The 18,431-nt window shown below is 39.0% G+C and overlaps 2 protein-coding genes across 2 annotated transcripts in view; both read left to right on the top strand.

Moving 5' to 3' along the window:
- Positions 1-4,594, top strand: part of PLA2R1 (phospholipase A2 receptor 1) — a 57,474-nt gene extending 52,880 nt beyond the window's left edge. Inside the window, exons 26-29 of the mRNA XM_029071565.1 lie at positions 324-440; positions 1,390-1,566; positions 3,819-3,851; positions 3,976-4,594. Of these exons, the coding sequence (XP_028927398.1) occupies positions 324-440; positions 1,390-1,566; positions 3,819-3,851; positions 3,976-4,187 (539 nt within the window). The 3' untranslated portion in view covers positions 4,188-4,594. The remainder of the gene's footprint in view (positions 1-323; positions 441-1,389; positions 1,567-3,818; positions 3,852-3,975) is intronic.
- An 8,761-nt stretch (positions 4,595-13,355) lies between these two features.
- Positions 13,356-18,431, top strand: part of LY75 (lymphocyte antigen 75) — a 54,778-nt gene continuing 49,702 nt past the window's right edge. Inside the window, exon 1 of the mRNA XM_039913137.1 lies at positions 13,356-13,485. Coding sequence (XP_039769071.1) covers positions 13,356-13,485 — 130 coding nt within the window. The remainder of the gene's footprint in view (positions 13,486-18,431) is intronic.

Raw genomic sequence — 18,431 nt, 5'->3', positions numbered from 1 at the left:
TAAATGACAAATATATACACACATATATATATATATATACATATATATATATAATGAATGTTTATAACTTCTGAATGTCCACTCTACAATATTTCATTTTGTACCTTTTAGTAGAGGTGGACTTTAATTGCTATGCAAATATTAAACCAGAAGTAATTTGCTTCAAATTATCAAAGTAATTTGCTTCAAATGATCATTTCGAAGGGCAATCAATTCAGAGCTGAAAAAAAAGAGTGCAACAATTCCAGCTTTTTTATTTTAAAACTGTTTGAGGTGAATAAGCTCAATTTTAAATTGAGTTGATTTTTTTGTTTCATCTGAAGGATCCAATCTATTAACTATTAAAGAAGAGGTGGAAAACTCATTCCTCTTAGAAGAGCTCCATGCCTATCATTCCTCTGTCCCGATGGTCTGGCTGAATGCTCAATTTGATAGTAACAGTAAGTGATTTGGAGAGAAATGGGGTAAGGCACATAAAGACAGTAACTTGGCTATGAACTAGGCTGTCAACGAGGAGCTTCTATTTGTACTGATGTTTTCTTATTTTGGATCCCCAATAGGGTCTAAGGGGAAGGAGAAAGAAATTGATCAATCAATGGCATTTATTAAGGGCTTACTGAGTGCAGAACATTCAGAGAGCACAATAGAACAGAATTAGTAGACACGTTCCCAATGCTCAGCTAGCTTTAAGAAAGAAAATGCAAGGGAAGACACAAGGTATAAATGATTTAGAAGGTGCTTTTTGCTGCATCGAGGTTAACTAGAACATCAAAAGGCAAACTCAGATGCCCTTCGAATATCCTGCAAGCTTGTTTTCAAGTGACTTTACAAAGCGTTTGAAGTTTATCATATTGCTTCAGGGTCTGCTAACACTAAGCTGGAACATACTGACATTGTGATCACATATTTGCTGAATGGGTTGGTGATATGGCAAAGGACATGAAAAGTGTTCCTATCATCTGAGGTGGAAAGGGCTATAAATGTCCAAGGGGACTTGGGAAGTGATGTTTGAGGCACAAATGATTATGTTATAGTGATAGTTCCTCGCCAGGAATGGAAAAGTATATGAATCTTTTTGAGAAAGATAGACTTCTGCTTTCTCCTCTATGTTTAAGCTCTTACTTTGATAGATGAAGAAAAAATAAGAGTCCTTCACTTCAGTGGGCCATTTGGTGTAATTAAGTCAGAATTTTTTTTTAAGACACTCATCCATTTTTTAGTGTTTGAGGCATGATTAATATCATGTTCCTCTGGGTGCTTAATACATGTTATTTGATGTTGATTTTATGATCACGAAATAAATTTGCATTAAACCCATGTGTGGTTGAAGAAAAAATTTAATTACAAATTCTGCGGATAATGAAAAACAACTTAATATTTTTGCTACAGATGGAACCATCACATGGTTTGATGGTTCTCCTGCAGAACTCTCAAACTGGGGTATAAGGGAACCGGACTTAGATCGTTTCAAGACTCAGCTTTGCATTGCTATGAATACCAAAGATGCTGTGTGGCAGTTATGTCCATGCACAGAAAAAAAAGGATTCATATGTAAAATGGAGACAGGTGGGTGTTACCAGTAGTAGAAAAATCTGCTCTTTTCTCACCCCTCACCCAGCTCTGGATTCTTTCATATTTAAAATTCAAAGAATAGGTTTATCTAAAGTATAAAACACATACAACAGAGGGAGCCAATAGTTTACCTCTCCTCCCTTCTCTCTTTCTACCGCCCACCCCGCACGCTCCGCTCCTCTGCCGCCCACCTCCTCGCCGTCCCTCGGTCTCGCCTATCCCGCCGTCGACCCCTGGGTCACGTCCTCCCGCGGTCCTGGAACGCCCTCCCTCCTCACCTCCGCCAAACTGATTCTCTTTCCCTCTTCAAAACCTTACTTAAAAATCACCTCCTCCAAGAGGCCTTCCCAGACTGAGCTCCTCTTCCCCCTCTACTCCCTCTGCCATCCCCCCTTTACCTCTCCGCAGCTAAAGCCTCATTTTCCCCTTTTCCCTCTGCTCCTCCACCTCTCCCTTCCCATCCCCACAGCACTGTACCCGTCCGCTCACTGTATATATTTTCGTTACCCTATTTATTTTGTTAATGAATTGTACATCGCCTTGATTCTATTTAGTTGCCATTGTTTTTACGAGATGTTCTTCCCCTCGACGCTGTTTAGTGCCATTGTTCTTGTCTGTCCGTCTCCCCCGATTAGACTGTAAGCCCGTCAAACGGCAGGGACTGTCTCTATCTGTTGCCGACTTGTTCATCCCAAGCGCTTAGTACAGTGCTCTGCACATAGTAAGCGCTCAATAAATACTATTGAATGAATGAATGAATGAATGAATGAATGGTTTAATTGGAGGTGGTTTGCACAGGGCTAGCAGCTAGCTTGGTTCTAGTCCTGGCTCCATTAGTTAACCTATTGTGTGACCTTGGGCAAGTCATTCAACTTCTCTCACTTTTCGCATCTGTAAAATGATGAGGTTTAAATTGCCTAATCTTTCTCAACTGTGAGCCACATATAGGACAGGTATTGTGTCCGATCTAATTAGCTCGTAACTACCCCAGCAGAGCCCAGTGCTGGGCATATAATAGCTCAATACCATAATTATATTTTTATACGAGAAGGTAAAAGTTGGTCTTTCTATAACATGGTAAGTTTATTGTGCCCATGAACCCTGCTGATAACCTAGTGGAAAAAGCTCTTCTATGGGAATCAGGAGACTTGGTTTCTAGTTCTGGTTTTGTTTAGAGCTGGCTAACTTGGCCAGAAACTGCACATTTACTTCGTAATGTGTTTCACCCTCATGCCCCAGCACAAAAGTGACTGGCAGGGATGAGAAAGTGTGAGTGAAGCTGTGCAAGCCACTAGCCCTATAATCAATTCCTCTGCACAGGTTCTGGATCCTGAGGTTTCAAGATTTCAATCATCATTCCCGACAAAACACTCCATCCACCCACTGTACCCAGCATTCTTGCTAAGTTTTTACCATTAAATTAATTGTAAATGACAAATATAGAAAGGTCTGCTCACATTAAATGAATCATATCGATGTTAAAAATTGTTTATAAAACTTGCAGACCAGTGCTATATGCCTAGACCTAAAGTGAGAATCTTCTCTCTCAGGTAAGCAGCACTAAAAGTGCCAAGTGAAGATCACTGGCCTGGAACATCAGCTTCTTAAGAACCTACCTCACACTAAGAAGTGTGACTAAGGCCTGAGTTTATTGCAAGATGGAAATCAATTTAAAATAAAAGCTCCCTCTTGAATTTAATATCTTAATTTGTGATACAGAATAGCAAAACAGCAAAGAAGGACTCCATCTAGGACACAAATTAAGACACTCAGCAGAATCAATAGTATCTGTTATAGGCCCCTGTCTTGAATAGGGATGATTTCAAACACAGAGGCCATGATTTTTAACCTTGAAACCAAAAGAATGTGGGTCAAATCCTCTAATATCCCTAGCTTAGTAAATCAGTTATCATATATTGTTAAGAATAATTCAAATTCCATGACTTTGTTTCAGTTTTTAGTTAGCCCTGTAAAGACTTGGATCATGTAGGATGTCAGCATTTGAAAAATAAACTCCAAAAGCAACCTAGTTTAAGTTTATGAGATAATGCCTATTCTGTCCTTAGAACATAACTCCCCAAGACTAGAGCATGGGAAGTATTGTATGATTTGTAGAATATAGTATATGACATGAAGAGAATAAATAAGACTTATGAACTAATTTGAATGAGAACAAATAAGACTTATGAACTAATTTGAACTGTTCAAATAACATTTGACCCAGGATTTTCTATATTCTGTTTCAGATGCTAATGACCTAAACATTTGGGCTGGAAAAGGTAAATTTTTTTAACAACTGTGAATTATTTTATTTCTATGGGAAATTAATGATAAAAAATAATTATATTTATAGGATAACACATTCCATTGTTACTGAAATTTTCCTTTTTCCACCTTTTTCAGCACCGAGCCATGGTTTCATACCCCTTGCAGTGACAGTAACACTGATTGTAATTTTGGGTTTTTCCACATTCTCCTTCTGCCTGTACAAGTTAAACAGTCGTCTCTTCAGAAGATTTTCAGCTTTCAGAATTACCTATTACACATCAACAAACTCTGGAATTGCACCTTTGGAAGAAAACATCCTCATTTCTGACCTTGAGAGATATGATTAATAATTATGAAACAATGCGGACCTTTTAGTAAAAAGGATATTAAAAGTTCCATCTTCTAGTTCATTTTACAAAGTGAATACCATAATGATTAAAATTTGTTAAATATTTAATTAGCTCTTTATCGGTCAATGTATTTAAACTGTAATTAATTTCAGGCTCTTTTTCCAACCTTATTATTCCAATTATTTGATCATTTGAAAAAGGAACTGAAAGGGAGACTGGAAACTCCCAAAAGAATTTCCAGTACAGCATGTAGAGAAATTCCTTGGTGCAGGAGGGCTTGAAAATGAATGTTTTTCAAAATTGACCAAAGTTTATGTGGCAAGATTCAAATTAGCATGAGACATTTTCTGAGAAAAAATTTCAAGTTTTCTTGCATTTAAATATATCTATGGAAATATATTAAATTAATGTGCAAGTTTCTTCCAGCGCAGTGTAAGTTCAAAAACAAGTTTTCTCATCAAAGTAAACAAATGTACTGAATAAACAGGAATAGTGACTATTAATCAATTGATGGTATTTATTGAATGCTTACTATGTGCACAGCACTGTACTAAGCACTTGGAAAAATACAATACAAAAGAAATAGCAGACACATTCCCCTGCCCATAATAGTTTGGCATGAGGGCTCGATAATGGGAGTGTTGGCAGGGTCAGGGGAGCACTGGCTCTGTAAAGATATATGGGCATGATAATAAACAGTGGGGAAGGAGCCAATGAAGAATGACAGAACATGCAGCTCTTCACCACCAAATATAGTTATATAGGTTATTAGGTTCTATAGGTAATATATTTGTCTTTGGATTTTTGTCATCTGCATGATGGGTAATCCAATATAACCACAATTTGATTTTTCAAAATAGACCAAGAAAATCTGAATTATTAAAACTATCTATAAATTGAAACTAGCCTCAGTTCTGTGCATTACAGATCTAGTAACTGAAAAATTTACTGAGTTGCTTCTGAGGACTAAGATTATCCTTATGGTCAGAAACATTGTGTCCAAAAAGTGCTTGATTAATAATAATGTTGGTATTTGTTAAGCACTTACTATGTGCAGAGCACTGTTCTAAGCGCTGGGGTAGATATAGGGTAATCAGGTAGTCCCACGTGAGGCTCACAGTTATCCCCATTTTACAGACGAGGTAACTGAGGCACAGAGAAGTTAAGTGACTTGCCCACAGTCAGACAACTGACAAGTGGCAGAGCCGGGAGTCAAACCCATGACCTCTGACTCCGAAGCCCAGGCTCTTTCCACTGCGCCACGCTGCTTCCCCTGATTAGGAGAGTTAAAGTTGGACTCAGTGAATTATTTTCTCTTATTCTCAAATATTAAATATGATATGGTGGAAAGATGTATTTGTGAATCACAAGAATTGTTGCTTTGATCTAACCAGTTGGCAAATTGATACAATTTAATACACCGAAATAAGCCCTGTACTTTTCGACATTCATGGTTAAAAGATACTTGCCCTCTGGTTTGTAAAGATAGGGATTAAACCATCACTTAAAATGAGTCTGCTGCCTATATGACTATATATGAAAAAATCATTAATTTTTTTGAATAGAAAGATAAACGACCTCCAAAAAATACCAATTTCCCACAGCTCCATAATTGGACATAAAGAACCCACACTTTTGAAATGGCTATTCATTTAGAAGACTCATAAATCTTGTATTTTCCAGAGTTAATTTTTTTTTTAAAAAAGAAGAGTCTTGAAATAGTCTACTTACCTCATTTGCATGCACCAAATTTTCATTTATTTCCACAATTTTATCTAAAATTGGCTACACAGTTGGATTCCCTATGTTTAAATCTATCAAAAAAATTCAACAAATCTCTTCTATGAGCAACTTGGAATATAGTCAGTTAGTGCACCATGGGTTTATTTCCTAGCTCATTACTACAAATTCTTGAGCTTCTTAATTGCTATCTAACCAAAAAAAAAAAAGTAGGGGAGGAGACTCTGAAATCAGCCTAATGGAACCTGTTGCCCTGTGACTATAAATAGGGCTTAGGTTTTAAGGTGTTATTCAATTCAGTTACAAATGAGGAAATTGAGGCCCAGAGAGCCTAAATGCCTAGACCCAGGTCACACAGCAGACAAGTGGCAGAGACAGCCTGGAACCTGGGGCTTCCAACTCCAGTCCCATGCTTTCTCCACCAGGATAAGCTGTCATTCCAGTTATACTTAGAACTCCTTTACATGTGGTATGCCATAATTTGGATAACCAGTTTCCAGCTTTCCCCTGCTTCAATTGTTCTAGCTTTTAGTGGGGGTTTTGAGTTTGACCAGATTGTTTATGTTACTCTAGTACTGACATTTAACTGTGCTGAAAGTCATATAGTTAATTTTACAGTATTTAAGCATTTCTAACTGGTGACAGGCACCACATATTAATGTTGCTGTGCCCCATAATTAGTTATTGAACCTTCAGGCCCTTACAAGTGACACATATGAAAGGCACCTCTTATCTATCTTTGCTATCTTTGGAAAGCAAGAAGTTGGCAAAGAGAGATGTTTCTTCCATTTATTAATGATACTTTTTAAAATTTGGCACTTTATGTAAACAGCTTTATCATTGGTTTAAAGGTACAGTTTAAAAGTATTACTCCTTATAGCAATATTGGGTAAGATGGTTTTTCAAAAGCGGTTATTTTACTTCTACTGTGGCTCACAATGGTCATTTTAAATTTTAAATTTTGCAATCAAAAATATTGTGTTAGCTTTTCCAAATACAATTCACTATGAATACAATGAATAACCAAAACAATAATTGCGGTATTTGCTAAGCTCCTTACTATGAGACAGCTATAAGGTAAGAAGGTTGGACACAGTACCACATGGGCATCTAACAAGTGTACACTACATCATACATCATCGAGAAGCAGTGTGGCTTAGTGGAATGAGCACGGGCTTGGGAGTCAGAGGTTGTGGGTTCTAATGCCAGCTCTGCCACTCGTCAGCTGTGTGACCTTGAGCAAGCCATTAACTTTTCTGTGCCTCAGTTTATGTCATCTGTAAAATGGAAATTAAGACTTTGAGCCCCACATGGGACAAACTGATTACCTTGCATCTACTCCAGAGCTTAAAACAGTGCTTGGCATATAGTAAGTACTTAACAAATACCATAATTATTATTATTATACAAAACATCCTTGAGAAAAATCTAGAGGCTGCACTATATGTAATTTTTAACTAGGTAAATAAAATCCCCATAGTCAGCAGTCAAAAAAATTAAAGTAGCATCAAGGCTTCTGCTTCAATGCCCACTGATACTGGTGTCAGCAGCTTGAAGCTTTAGAGTTGGATCAACATTATGCTGAAGCAGAAGCTTGAATTCTCAGTGTCAAATTTCTAAAACTACATTTTTAGAAAAAAGGCCATACATGCTAATTGTCAAAATATAGTTTTATTTCTCAAATACTCCTGTAAGTCCAACACTTTAAATCACTCTTCATATTATATATGTTTAAGTACCACTCTCTCTATAAATACATCTCTTTCTATAAATACACACCCAAGAAAATCATATGAAGTTATGCACATATAAACCATATCTCAGTAAAAGAAAAGCTGTCATGCTTTATGTGGAATTTTGCTGTTCAGTGTAGATAATGACAGGCAGTAGAGTCCCATTTACAAAAATAAAAAACAAAACAAGAAACAGAGAGGCATCTAGTATTGGAATCAGTCCCCAAATCCTGAAGTAATTAGGGAAGCTGAACTAGACCACTATCTGTGTCACTCTCCAAGAGTAACCACCCCAAAAAACCCTACCAAAATACATTTCCCAAGAACGGAGGAGAAGTAAACGGCTCCTTTTCTCAGTATATTTCTTTGGAAATGGTCTCACCTGTTGGTCTTCTCATTAAAGCTCCTCCAAAGCTTACAGAGCTGTAGAACTTGAGGGTAAGATTCTAACCAAGGCAACATGCAACCTGTTGTGACAACTGCCACAAGGAAACCAGTTGTTCCCTGGCATGTGTGTGGAAGTGGTGTCTTTCCAATCAATGTCCTATTGCTCATACTGTCAATCTGCTGTGGACCAGCTGACACAGTGACTAGGAAACAATAAGACTTGATGAGAAACTGAGCACAGGACAAAACTTCACCCAAAACAGTCTTTAACATCTTTGTTTTTGAGATGCAGCTCATGTTGTATTTGAATTCTGGAAGAACAGATGGAAAATTCAGTTTGTTAATTCTCAATGAAACAGATTGAATTTGAAATATGTATCAGAAATACGCTGGAAAATATACGTGACAAATCTCCTCAGCAATATATTCATTCAAAAGAGACCAGACTAGCAAAATTGGGGTAAAAGAAGCTTTGCCTATCCAAACTTCCCTGACATGTTGTGGGGAAGAAAGTACAAATAAACCTTGTAACCTTTTGAAAATATGTGGCTATAAATCCAAGACAATATTTATTTATAATTTATCAGTGCTGGTCATAACTTCTTCCTCACAAGACAACTGCTTGCAAAGTCACCCAAAATGAAAGTAATAAAGGCACACATGCATTCTGCTGGTGGCGAGTGGGTTCCACAAGGGGTAAAGTTTAATAGGTCCTTTTCTCTTTTCTTATACCATCTCAGAGCAACATATATCCATACATCCGCTCAGAACTGCGATGGTTTAATTGCCCTGGCTGTACCTCCATTTCAAACTCATGAGGCAAAACCAAGCCTGATTTAGCCTCCATACCTCAGGCCTTTCCTTAGAGGCTTTGGTTCCCACAGACAGGACTTTGTAAACTCAGGGTTCCCAGCTTTCCATTCTATAATCGGCCCCCTCAAGAACCTCTCAAGGTTACGAAGGAGTCTATCAATATCCAGGGACTGCCATGCCCAGGAATGGATTATACTAAAGGCATGAGATGCAGATCTGGCATTTTAAACACAAAGAATAATATACTTTACTAAAACTAGAGGAAGGTCTGAATACTGGGAAAAATAACAAGGCACTATGCATTTAACAAAGTAAAGACCTTATAATTTCTAAACAGATTCAGTTCTAGTGAGGGAACATTTAATTCTTAAAATCCTGTTACAAAATGCAGCGCTAAGTAGTGGACAGAGCAAGTGGCTGGGAGTCAGAAGGACCTGGATTCTAATCCCAGCTCCACCACTTTTCTGCTGTGTGACCTTGGGCAAATCACTTCACTTCTTTGTGCCTCAGTTACCTCATCTCATGGTACTTAAGATTGAGAGCCCCCGTGTGTGACAAGGATTGAGTCCAACCTGATTTGCTTATATCCGCTCCAGTGCTTAATACAGTGCCTGGTACACAGTAAGCACTTAAATGCCACAATTAATATCATTAATTTACTATTAATAAAAATGCAAGCATGGCCTAGTAGAAAGAGCACAGGACTAGAAGTCAAGATACTTAAGTTATAAACCCAACTCCATCTCTTGTCTGTGTGACCCTGGGCAAGTCGGTTAACTTCTCAATTCCCTTATCTGTAAAATGGGAATTAAATAGCTGTTCTTCTTCTCTCTTATACTGTGAGCCTCATGTAGGCTGTTTTATTATCTACCCCTGTGCTTAATATAGGGCTTTTAACAATAAAAATGGTTTATGTTAAGCACTTAGTATGTGCCACGCACTGTACTGAGAGCCAGAGGAGATACAAGCTAATCAGATTGCACACAGTCTTAATTCCCACTTTTCAGATGAGGTAACTGAGGCCCAGAGAAGTGACTTGCCTAGGGTCACAGAGCAGACAAGTGGCAGGATTAGGATTAGAACTCAGAGCTTGGCACTTAGAAAGCACTTAAACACCACAACAATTATGTGTTTTATTATTAATTGTTCCCTTCATTAGACTTTACCCTATAGTTTGCTTGACAGCAACATGATACTGGAAAGGTATCAGACCATCCAAGTCTACTGTAGGCCCACTCATAGCCACATGGACTTCCAGCCCCATTTAGCTTTTCCTGGTTTTCCAAGTCTTAGGCCCAGACCCAAATCCTGAACCAGGATAGTTCTGTTTTCTCAGTATGGGAGAAGGAAGACGTTTGGAGCTTCCATAATGCAAATTACTTTCCCTACAAGACCTTGGGATTTGTATATCTTTTGTTTGGAAATTAACTCTAGTTCTAGGGAAAGCTAAAGAAGTGAAATCCCAAATCTTACAAATTCTAGAGAGGAAAAGTTTGACAAAATATGAATTCTAGAGAAAAAGCTTACTCAGAAGAGAGTTTGAAAAGAAGAGCCTTGATTTATTTACCCTAGAGACAGCAAATGAAACACATGGTATCATTAATCAGACTACTGAAGTAAAGGAAGGTAATCATATCTCCAAAAGGCCTTCCTTGACTTACCCCTCATTTCCCCACATGTTTCACCCTCCCTTTTGCATCATTTATGCTGTATGGTTGTGTACCTCTAAAGCACTTTGATACCAAGCCCCCAAGCACTTATATACATGACCTTATACTCTGCCTTTCTCCCATCTGTAACTTAATATCTCTCTCGCTCTAGATTCCTTGTGGACAAGAATCGTGTCTACAAACTCTCTGCATTGTATTTTCCCAAATGCTGTGCACTCCATAAGCCTTCAGTAGCCATCAAACAGTGATATTTATTTAGTGCTTACTGTGTGCAGAGCACTGTACTATGCACTTGGCAAAGTACACTACAACAGATTTGGCAGACACGGTCCTTGCCCACAACGAGTTTACAGTGTAGAGATTGACTGAACCTCATCACTTAGAAGACAGCATTAGAAATGGAGTTCAATCATCCTCTGGGTCTATAGAAACTGTGAGAGGCCATGCCAAAGAGTTTTTCAGGACACGTGACACCAAATTCAAATCTTCCACAAATTTTGTTGATCTAGAGTTTGGCTGAAACAACATATAACATGCCAAATGTAAGGAAAGCAGTTCCACTCCAGAATGAAATACTATAATGAATGATTGTAATTACTTCTTATCCATGCTGGAGTTACTTATCTTATTGTCACACTGTAAAACAGAGACATCAGATGTTAACAGGCATGTGCCAATGCTGATTTGAACATACTATTGTTTTAAGTAAATAATCACCTAGGCTGTTAAATTGATTTTTTTTGGTGCCCCATATTTTAGTGCTTGTGATTTAAGTATTTGGGTGTTAGATAAAAAAATTCTCATTACTGTTTGGAAAACTATTTCTAACTGAATTGACTGGCCATGAAATAAATGCAAGCGGTTTCCAGAGTTGCGTTTAATATTGTAGATGGCACTGCAAACTTCCCACATTGAGTTAAGCTATCATTTTAGCACAGCCACTGAAAAACCCCCAGTGGAGTAAGCGTTACATACTTTTACATCCGGACAGTCTTTTTTTATTTTTAGCACTTTCACAAGTTATCCCTTTTGTGTTTATGTATACCTCATATCCACATGTACCTAGGAAGAAAGACTATTGCAATTATAAGTAGGGATATAGAACAATCTTAAAGAATGCTGAAGGCACTATTCTTCCCTGCTAGTGCTGACAAACTGAAATTGTTAAGAGATAAGGGACAGTGAATCCTCTTGATTTTTGTGGAGTGTATTAAAACCACATTTAATCTAATATGAATGGAAATTTAGGACTTTAATAAGCAACACTCAGTTCACTGGGATGTTAACCACTAAAATGGGATATTGGTACGAAGCTAGGCTAGGAAGTGGTGATTCAGTTGTTCTTACTGGAAAATATCAGCCATCTTCATCCATTTCACCCAGCTCTCAATTCTTTAAGTTCTCCCAAAGTAACCTTCTTACTGCACCTTGTAGACTCTTCAGCTTCCAAACCCTTGCTCATTCAATTACCACTGCCTGGAAAACTGTCCCCTTATAAATCAACAGATGACACTCTAACAAATTTCCACCTCTTCTGAGCCCTTAAGAAAATACATCAATATATGTTCTCCACTTACTTATTCACGATTCCATACTCTTACTATTTTTAGATGTATCTACGATTTTCCTCCTGCTCCCACTGTGTACACACAGACATAGATGTATATATGCACATATGCAAACATTGATATGTAGATACATAAATTGCCTACCTTTAAACTCCTTGAAGACAGGGGTTATGTCTTTTAGTTTCACTGTACTCTCACAAGCACCTCGAACAGTGTTCTACACACAGGAGTCAGAGGATGTGGGTTCTAATCCCAGCTCTGCCACCACCCTGCTGTGTGACCTGGGGCAAATCACTTAGCTTCTCTGTCCCTCAGTTCCCTCATCTGTCAAATGTGAATTAATACTGTAAGCCCCATGTGCAACATGGACTGTACTCAACCTGATTAGCTTGTGTCTACCCCAGCACTTAGTACAGTGCCTGGCACTATAGTAAGCACTTAAATACCATTAAACAATTGGTTACTGAGCAACTACTGCTATACCCTGCCCAGTTGGAACTCTTAATTGACTCCCTAAAAATAGACTATTAAGTGAAAGAGTATTAGATGAAATATACTTTCCCAAAGAAAATAAAGTATATTAATGTATTCCCACAAAATTAAAAAAAATTGGCAGAGTATAAGTAAACATTACATATATAGCAAATAATTATATAATATATACCAGCAAAAAAGATTGTGAATTAGATTTTTATGTAAATAACTATCTTCCATAACCTATTCAGCAAACAGCACCCCTGTTGATATACTATGTTTTTCCCTATGCTAACTATGGCTTTCATTACAATGATAATACTAATAATAACAACCATTAAGATATTTGTTAAGGACTTACAATGTGCCAGGCACTGTACTAAACACTGGGGTGGATACGAACAAATCGGGTTGGACATGGTCCCTGTCCCACATGGGGCTCACAGTCTGAACCCCCATTTTACAGATGAGGTAACTGAGGCCCAGAGAAGTGAAATGACTTGCCCAAGCCCACAAAGCAGATAGGTAGCACAGCAGGGATTAGAACCCATGACTTTCTGATTCTCTGGCCCACGCTCTACTATGCGATGCTGCTTGGCTTTCATTGCTCCAATTAAATCATTTAAATATTTCAAAGAGGAAGGGGAATTGTTTAACCAATGGTATACTATGCAGTGGTAACATGTAGTGAGAAAGCAGTGTAAGAAATATCAGCAATAAAATTCAGTAATTCTACGGCAAAAAAGCACTACAAGAAGAGGATTCTAAGGGGGTGGGGAGATGGTTATACTCTTCAATGAATTCAATTACTCCTATATTTGTGGCCCATCTCAGACCCAGAACAAAACCCCACACATTTTCTACAAAGCAGTCTCCAGAGTCAAGGAAATGACAATTGATTTTGCAACTGGTAATTTTGCAACATCTAGCAAAATGTGAGCACGTGAGGTTCCAAATACTGCTCCCTTGAATACTGTCCTTCCTTAGTTGAGTCAGTTCCAGCAGAGAAACTGCAGTACGAAGGACGTGGGCAAAAATGGAGCTCAGTGATTCTACAGGATGAGGGCTGACCTCTTCCTCACCATGGATTTGTCTTTCTTCCCCTCAAATATTTACAAATTGTTGAAACGCTTAAGCCAGAGATCATTTCAAATATCTTAAGAAATATTATGCGACAAACCACCTTAGAGAAGGCTCATATGTGAAACTAAACTGTCTGTAAATCTTTTGTGAGGGTAAAATGTTCCTAGAGTCACATGATATCTACTTACCTTCCTCCTTTCTCAAGATTGTCTTTTATATATCTTCCAGTACCTAGGATAGTGTTTTGTGCACAATATTAGGTGCTTTGAGCTATTGCTGCTGATAAGAATTAGTGTTGGAAAACGAGGCATTACCCCCCTCCTTTCCTGGTTACCACATAATTTCCATCAATCACTACTGAAATTATAATGATACGCTAATTCTGGGCTTAAGGAATAAGTCAGTGATATCTTAGCTAGAAATATGACAACATTGAGCAAGAGTATGTGAAGGCTGAGCCACAAGCCCAAATGTGAACCAAACTCCCATGATACATTTTGCTTCATCACGAGGTTCATGACCAGTTTGGTGAGCAAAGCTGGGAAAAGAGCATGGGCACAGCTAAACTGTGTGGACTAGCACTTGAGAGAAAACCCTAAGGAAGTGTGTCCACTACATAGACATCCGAAGGGGGCACAGGCAGAGCCGTACCTTTGACAAAGCCAGATTGTCTATATCATGGAATGAGGACTTTTGCAATGCACTGTACTAGCTATGGAGGTCACAAATAGAGCAGCTCAGTAAAGGATCATCTTTACATGGGAAAGGTGGAAGAAAATGCTCATCTATTCAACCACACCAAGTACAGATGAAAAGGCTCTCTATCAGTAGCATCATTTTCTAACCCATGATGCAAAACATACATGCCCACAAAAGCACACATATTCAATACAGGTAGTACAGTTGCCTTTCTGTTCAAAGATGAGGTTGTGTGTCTATGTGTGTCAGAATGTCTTTCTCCATTTTACTCTACTCCATTTTAGCCAAATGCAATTACTAAATAGGAAGGTAACCTTAATATTCTATTATTTGCATGTTACAGGTACCCTAATGAAGCAGACGATTTATGATTTTTCACTAATTTTAATTTGATCTGCTTTGAATCATTAAACCTCTATCTCTCATGCTGTAAATTGAACATAGCATTTTGGTAGGTGATATATAGATTAAATTACTCTACTGTAGGAAAATAAAAGCTCCTAGGAAAATTAATTTAAATTCCATAATTACTTCTCTGAATATGAAGTCATGGTAAAATAGTTTCTCTGTCAAATAAGCAAATGTATGAAATCAAAAGCCACCAAAATCTCTTCTGATGAAACCAAAATAAGTGAGAGCACTTTACTAGCAAAAAAAGTATTGTAGCCTAAAATTAGCTCAAGGAGCATGAAGATCAAATGGGCAAATAGTACAGAATGCCAGAAGAAGAACATTGCAAAACTGGAAAAAATCTTAGGGTCATTTGGATTCTTTGCTCTTCATAGTGGAAAGAGCATGGACTTTGGAGTCAGAGGTAGTGGGTTCTAATCCTGGCTCTGCCACGTGTCTGCTGTGTGACCTTGAGCAAGCCACTTAACTTCTCTATGACTCAGTTACCTCATCTGCAAAAATGGGGGTTAAGACTGTGAGCCCCACGTGGGACAACCTGATTACCTTGTATCTACCCCAGGGCTTAGTACAGAGCTTGGTACATAGTAAGTGCTTAACAAATACCATAATTATTATATATATATTTTATATATATATATATAATTGGGTGTATAGTATATATATATAGACACACACATATCCAAATACATATTATATTAATGTATACTTAGGCATTGTCTTCATATTTTATAAACACACAGCTAGCTTTTGTATTCAAAGCCTATCAAATATTGTAGGAAAAAGACCAAAGAATGAACAAGAGGTCTTTCAAGACTGAGTACTTGCAAAAATTGTCTTTAGTGGTTAATAATTCTGGTAAATGTTAAGTACTTACAAGGTTTCAGGCATTCTGCTAATTGCTGGAGTCAAATCAGTCACAGTTCTTGTAACACATGGGGCTCACAGTCTACATTTTACAGATGAAGGAACTGAGGCACAGAAAGGTTAAGTGACTTGACCAAGAGCACACATCAGGTAAATGAGAGAGCTGGAATTAGGCCCCACAACCCCGAAAATCCCAGGCCCATGCTATTCCTGCTAGGCCATGCTGTTTCTGCTATTAATGCAAACTCTTCTGTGGTTCTGTCTTTTAACCATTCAGGCTTCTGGAAATTTAACTAGCATTCCATAATCCTGACACATCATCTATTTTTAGGGGGATCAGGCGGCTTTTACTGTGATATTCCTCTTCGTTTCTGTCAATTACTTTAGCTATTGGCAACTCTGAGCTCAGCCTTATTCCTACTCTGAAAAGGGCCACTATTGCCATCAAAGCCTGCTACCTATGCATTTTGTGCAATAAGGGACTGCTTGGAGGCAGAAGCTTAGGAGGAAGACCCCCAGCAGTGGCAGCAGCAGGAGCAGGACTGAAAACAGAGTAGCAGCAGATGGATGGGATGCATACTCAATCCTCACTCCCTACATTCCCTGCCTCTGCCCTACAAGTCAGGCTATGCTCTGGAGGTTGCACCGGCAATTGCTTTGGAAGATGATGTCAGCCAACTTGAAATATGGCAGCAACAGGAGAGTGGCCAGAGAGTGCCTCTGCTATTCATTCCACCACTTTTGACTAGCTAGCTTTTGACATCGCTAGCCGCGATGGCGGAAACAAGGTTACCTAACATTTTACGCTCAAGATGATACCACTCTAGCTTGTCACCGTCAGTATTGTATGGGTGAGAATCGAAAGATTTACTTAAAGTCTAAAACGATTACATCTACGTCTCCCTTATTTACGTCTTATCAGGTGAAAAGGAAATTAAACGGTTCTAATATAGCTTGCTTTTCATACAGTTGCAATGGTTTACTACTTAATATTTTGTGCTTCTTTAGGCAGTTACAAAATGATAGGTTTGATGATTTATCCTACTATCTTCCCAGGTACTAAAGTTGACCTGAACAGTTTGCAATGGCCAAGATCATCTATTTTTATAGATGCATGGAAACATTTGTCCTCCTATTAAATTTCCGGGATCTCTCCTGTCTTCCAAAAATTCTCTAAAACAATGATGAAGCATCTGTGCATTCTTAAGGAACCAGATTACAAATCACTTCAGTAGACTCTGCCCTGGAAGGGCTCCTTATATGAGATATTAAGAGGTAAGGCCCGTACAGTGAGTTTTCTCCATTCTAATAGAATTAGCTTTTTTTTTCCCAGATCGATTTACAATTTCCTTCATGAGGCCAGGTATGCTCTCCTATACCATCCTGTGCCCACTTAGGAATCCTTGTTCACAAACAATCTGGAACAAACACAAATCCTCATGATTTTGAGGTGCTGGAAATTAACACTGCTGTGCCATAAAGGCTACTTACCACAACTCCAGTGATTTTCTGATAGCATCACAGCGACAGCTGGGGTTCATGTTGAATCCACAGTTCTTCTGTTTCTGTTGATCTTCAGCAACAGAAGCTGTAAGTCATTGAGCACTAGAGTCCAGAGTGCAGAAGTAGTTGATTGGGGAATATGCAAAAAACGGTAAAAGCTATTGCAACCATGTCCCCGACATGCAGCATTCCTCCATTTCAGATCTGGATCACTTGGGAAACTAAGGGAAGAACTGCCAATTTAGTTCTAGATTCTTTGCTACCTACACCACCCAAGGTGATCCCTGTAAAAATCAGTCCCCTTTTAATACCATGAGGGCTCCAAATTGGAGTATCTGATTTCTGATTTCGCAGTGCCACCTGGTAAAGTCAACGTCTCTTCTAAAAGCACTGCTTAAATTAGGACTTTGTGGGCTGCTTGAAGCCCCAAGACCTTGTTCCCGGGGTGTACTGTACTCTACCATCTGGTGGATTTGTGTGTTTTTTTTTAAAAGGCTCCAGTAACTCCTTAAACATTAATATGGAATCAAAAGGTGTGTAGGTCTGGAGGGCAGGCCGATCCCAGTGACAGTATGGCAAGTGACCCTGGGTCTGGGCTCCATCTTCCTTTCTCACTCCAGCTCGAGGGAAGACGCTAGCCGACTTCACGGAGCTTCCATGATTCTTCTTTCTACCATAGGGCCCATTTGGGCACTGGGAAACTCATCCGCCATGCTCTAGCTTCCATAACCCTATTGTCATCCTGTGGATCACCTCACTGGGCTGTTGGGATCCCTTCCTCAAACACTCAGGCTTGAGTTGGGTTTCCCTCACTGATCGGTACCCGCTGAGTCACGGGGAAGCTCGGGTTTCCCCAAAAGTGGAACAAAAAACTGAATATCTTACTGGTCCTCTGGCCCAGCCTGGACGTGGGGAGGGCTGGGTCCATCTAAGAGAAGCAGTGTGGCTCAGTGGAAAGAGCCTGGGCTTGGGAGTCAGAGGTCATGGGTTCAAATCCCAGCTCTGCCACTAGTCAGCTGTGTGACTGTGAGCAAGTCACTTAACTTCTCTAGGCCTCAGTGACCTCATCTGTAAAATGGGGATTAAGACTGTGACCCTCACGTGGGACAACCTGATGACCCCATATCAACCCCAGCACTTAGCACAGTGCTCTGCACATAGTAAACGCTTAAATACCAACGTTATTATTCTTCTCTGGACTTCAGCGACCTCATCTGTAAAATGGGGATATGAAGACTGTGAGCCTCACTTGGGACCACCTGATGACCCTGTACCTACCCCAGTGCTTAGCACAGT

The sequence above is a fragment of the Ornithorhynchus anatinus genome, chromosome 9 (assembly GCF_004115215.2).
Source record: "Ornithorhynchus anatinus isolate Pmale09 chromosome 9, mOrnAna1.pri.v4, whole genome shotgun sequence".
NCBI classification, from domain to species: domain Eukaryota; kingdom Metazoa; phylum Chordata; class Mammalia; order Monotremata; family Ornithorhynchidae; genus Ornithorhynchus; species Ornithorhynchus anatinus.
The sequence above is the reverse complement of the archived record's forward strand: the minus strand, read 5'-3'. Positions and strand labels throughout refer to the sequence as shown.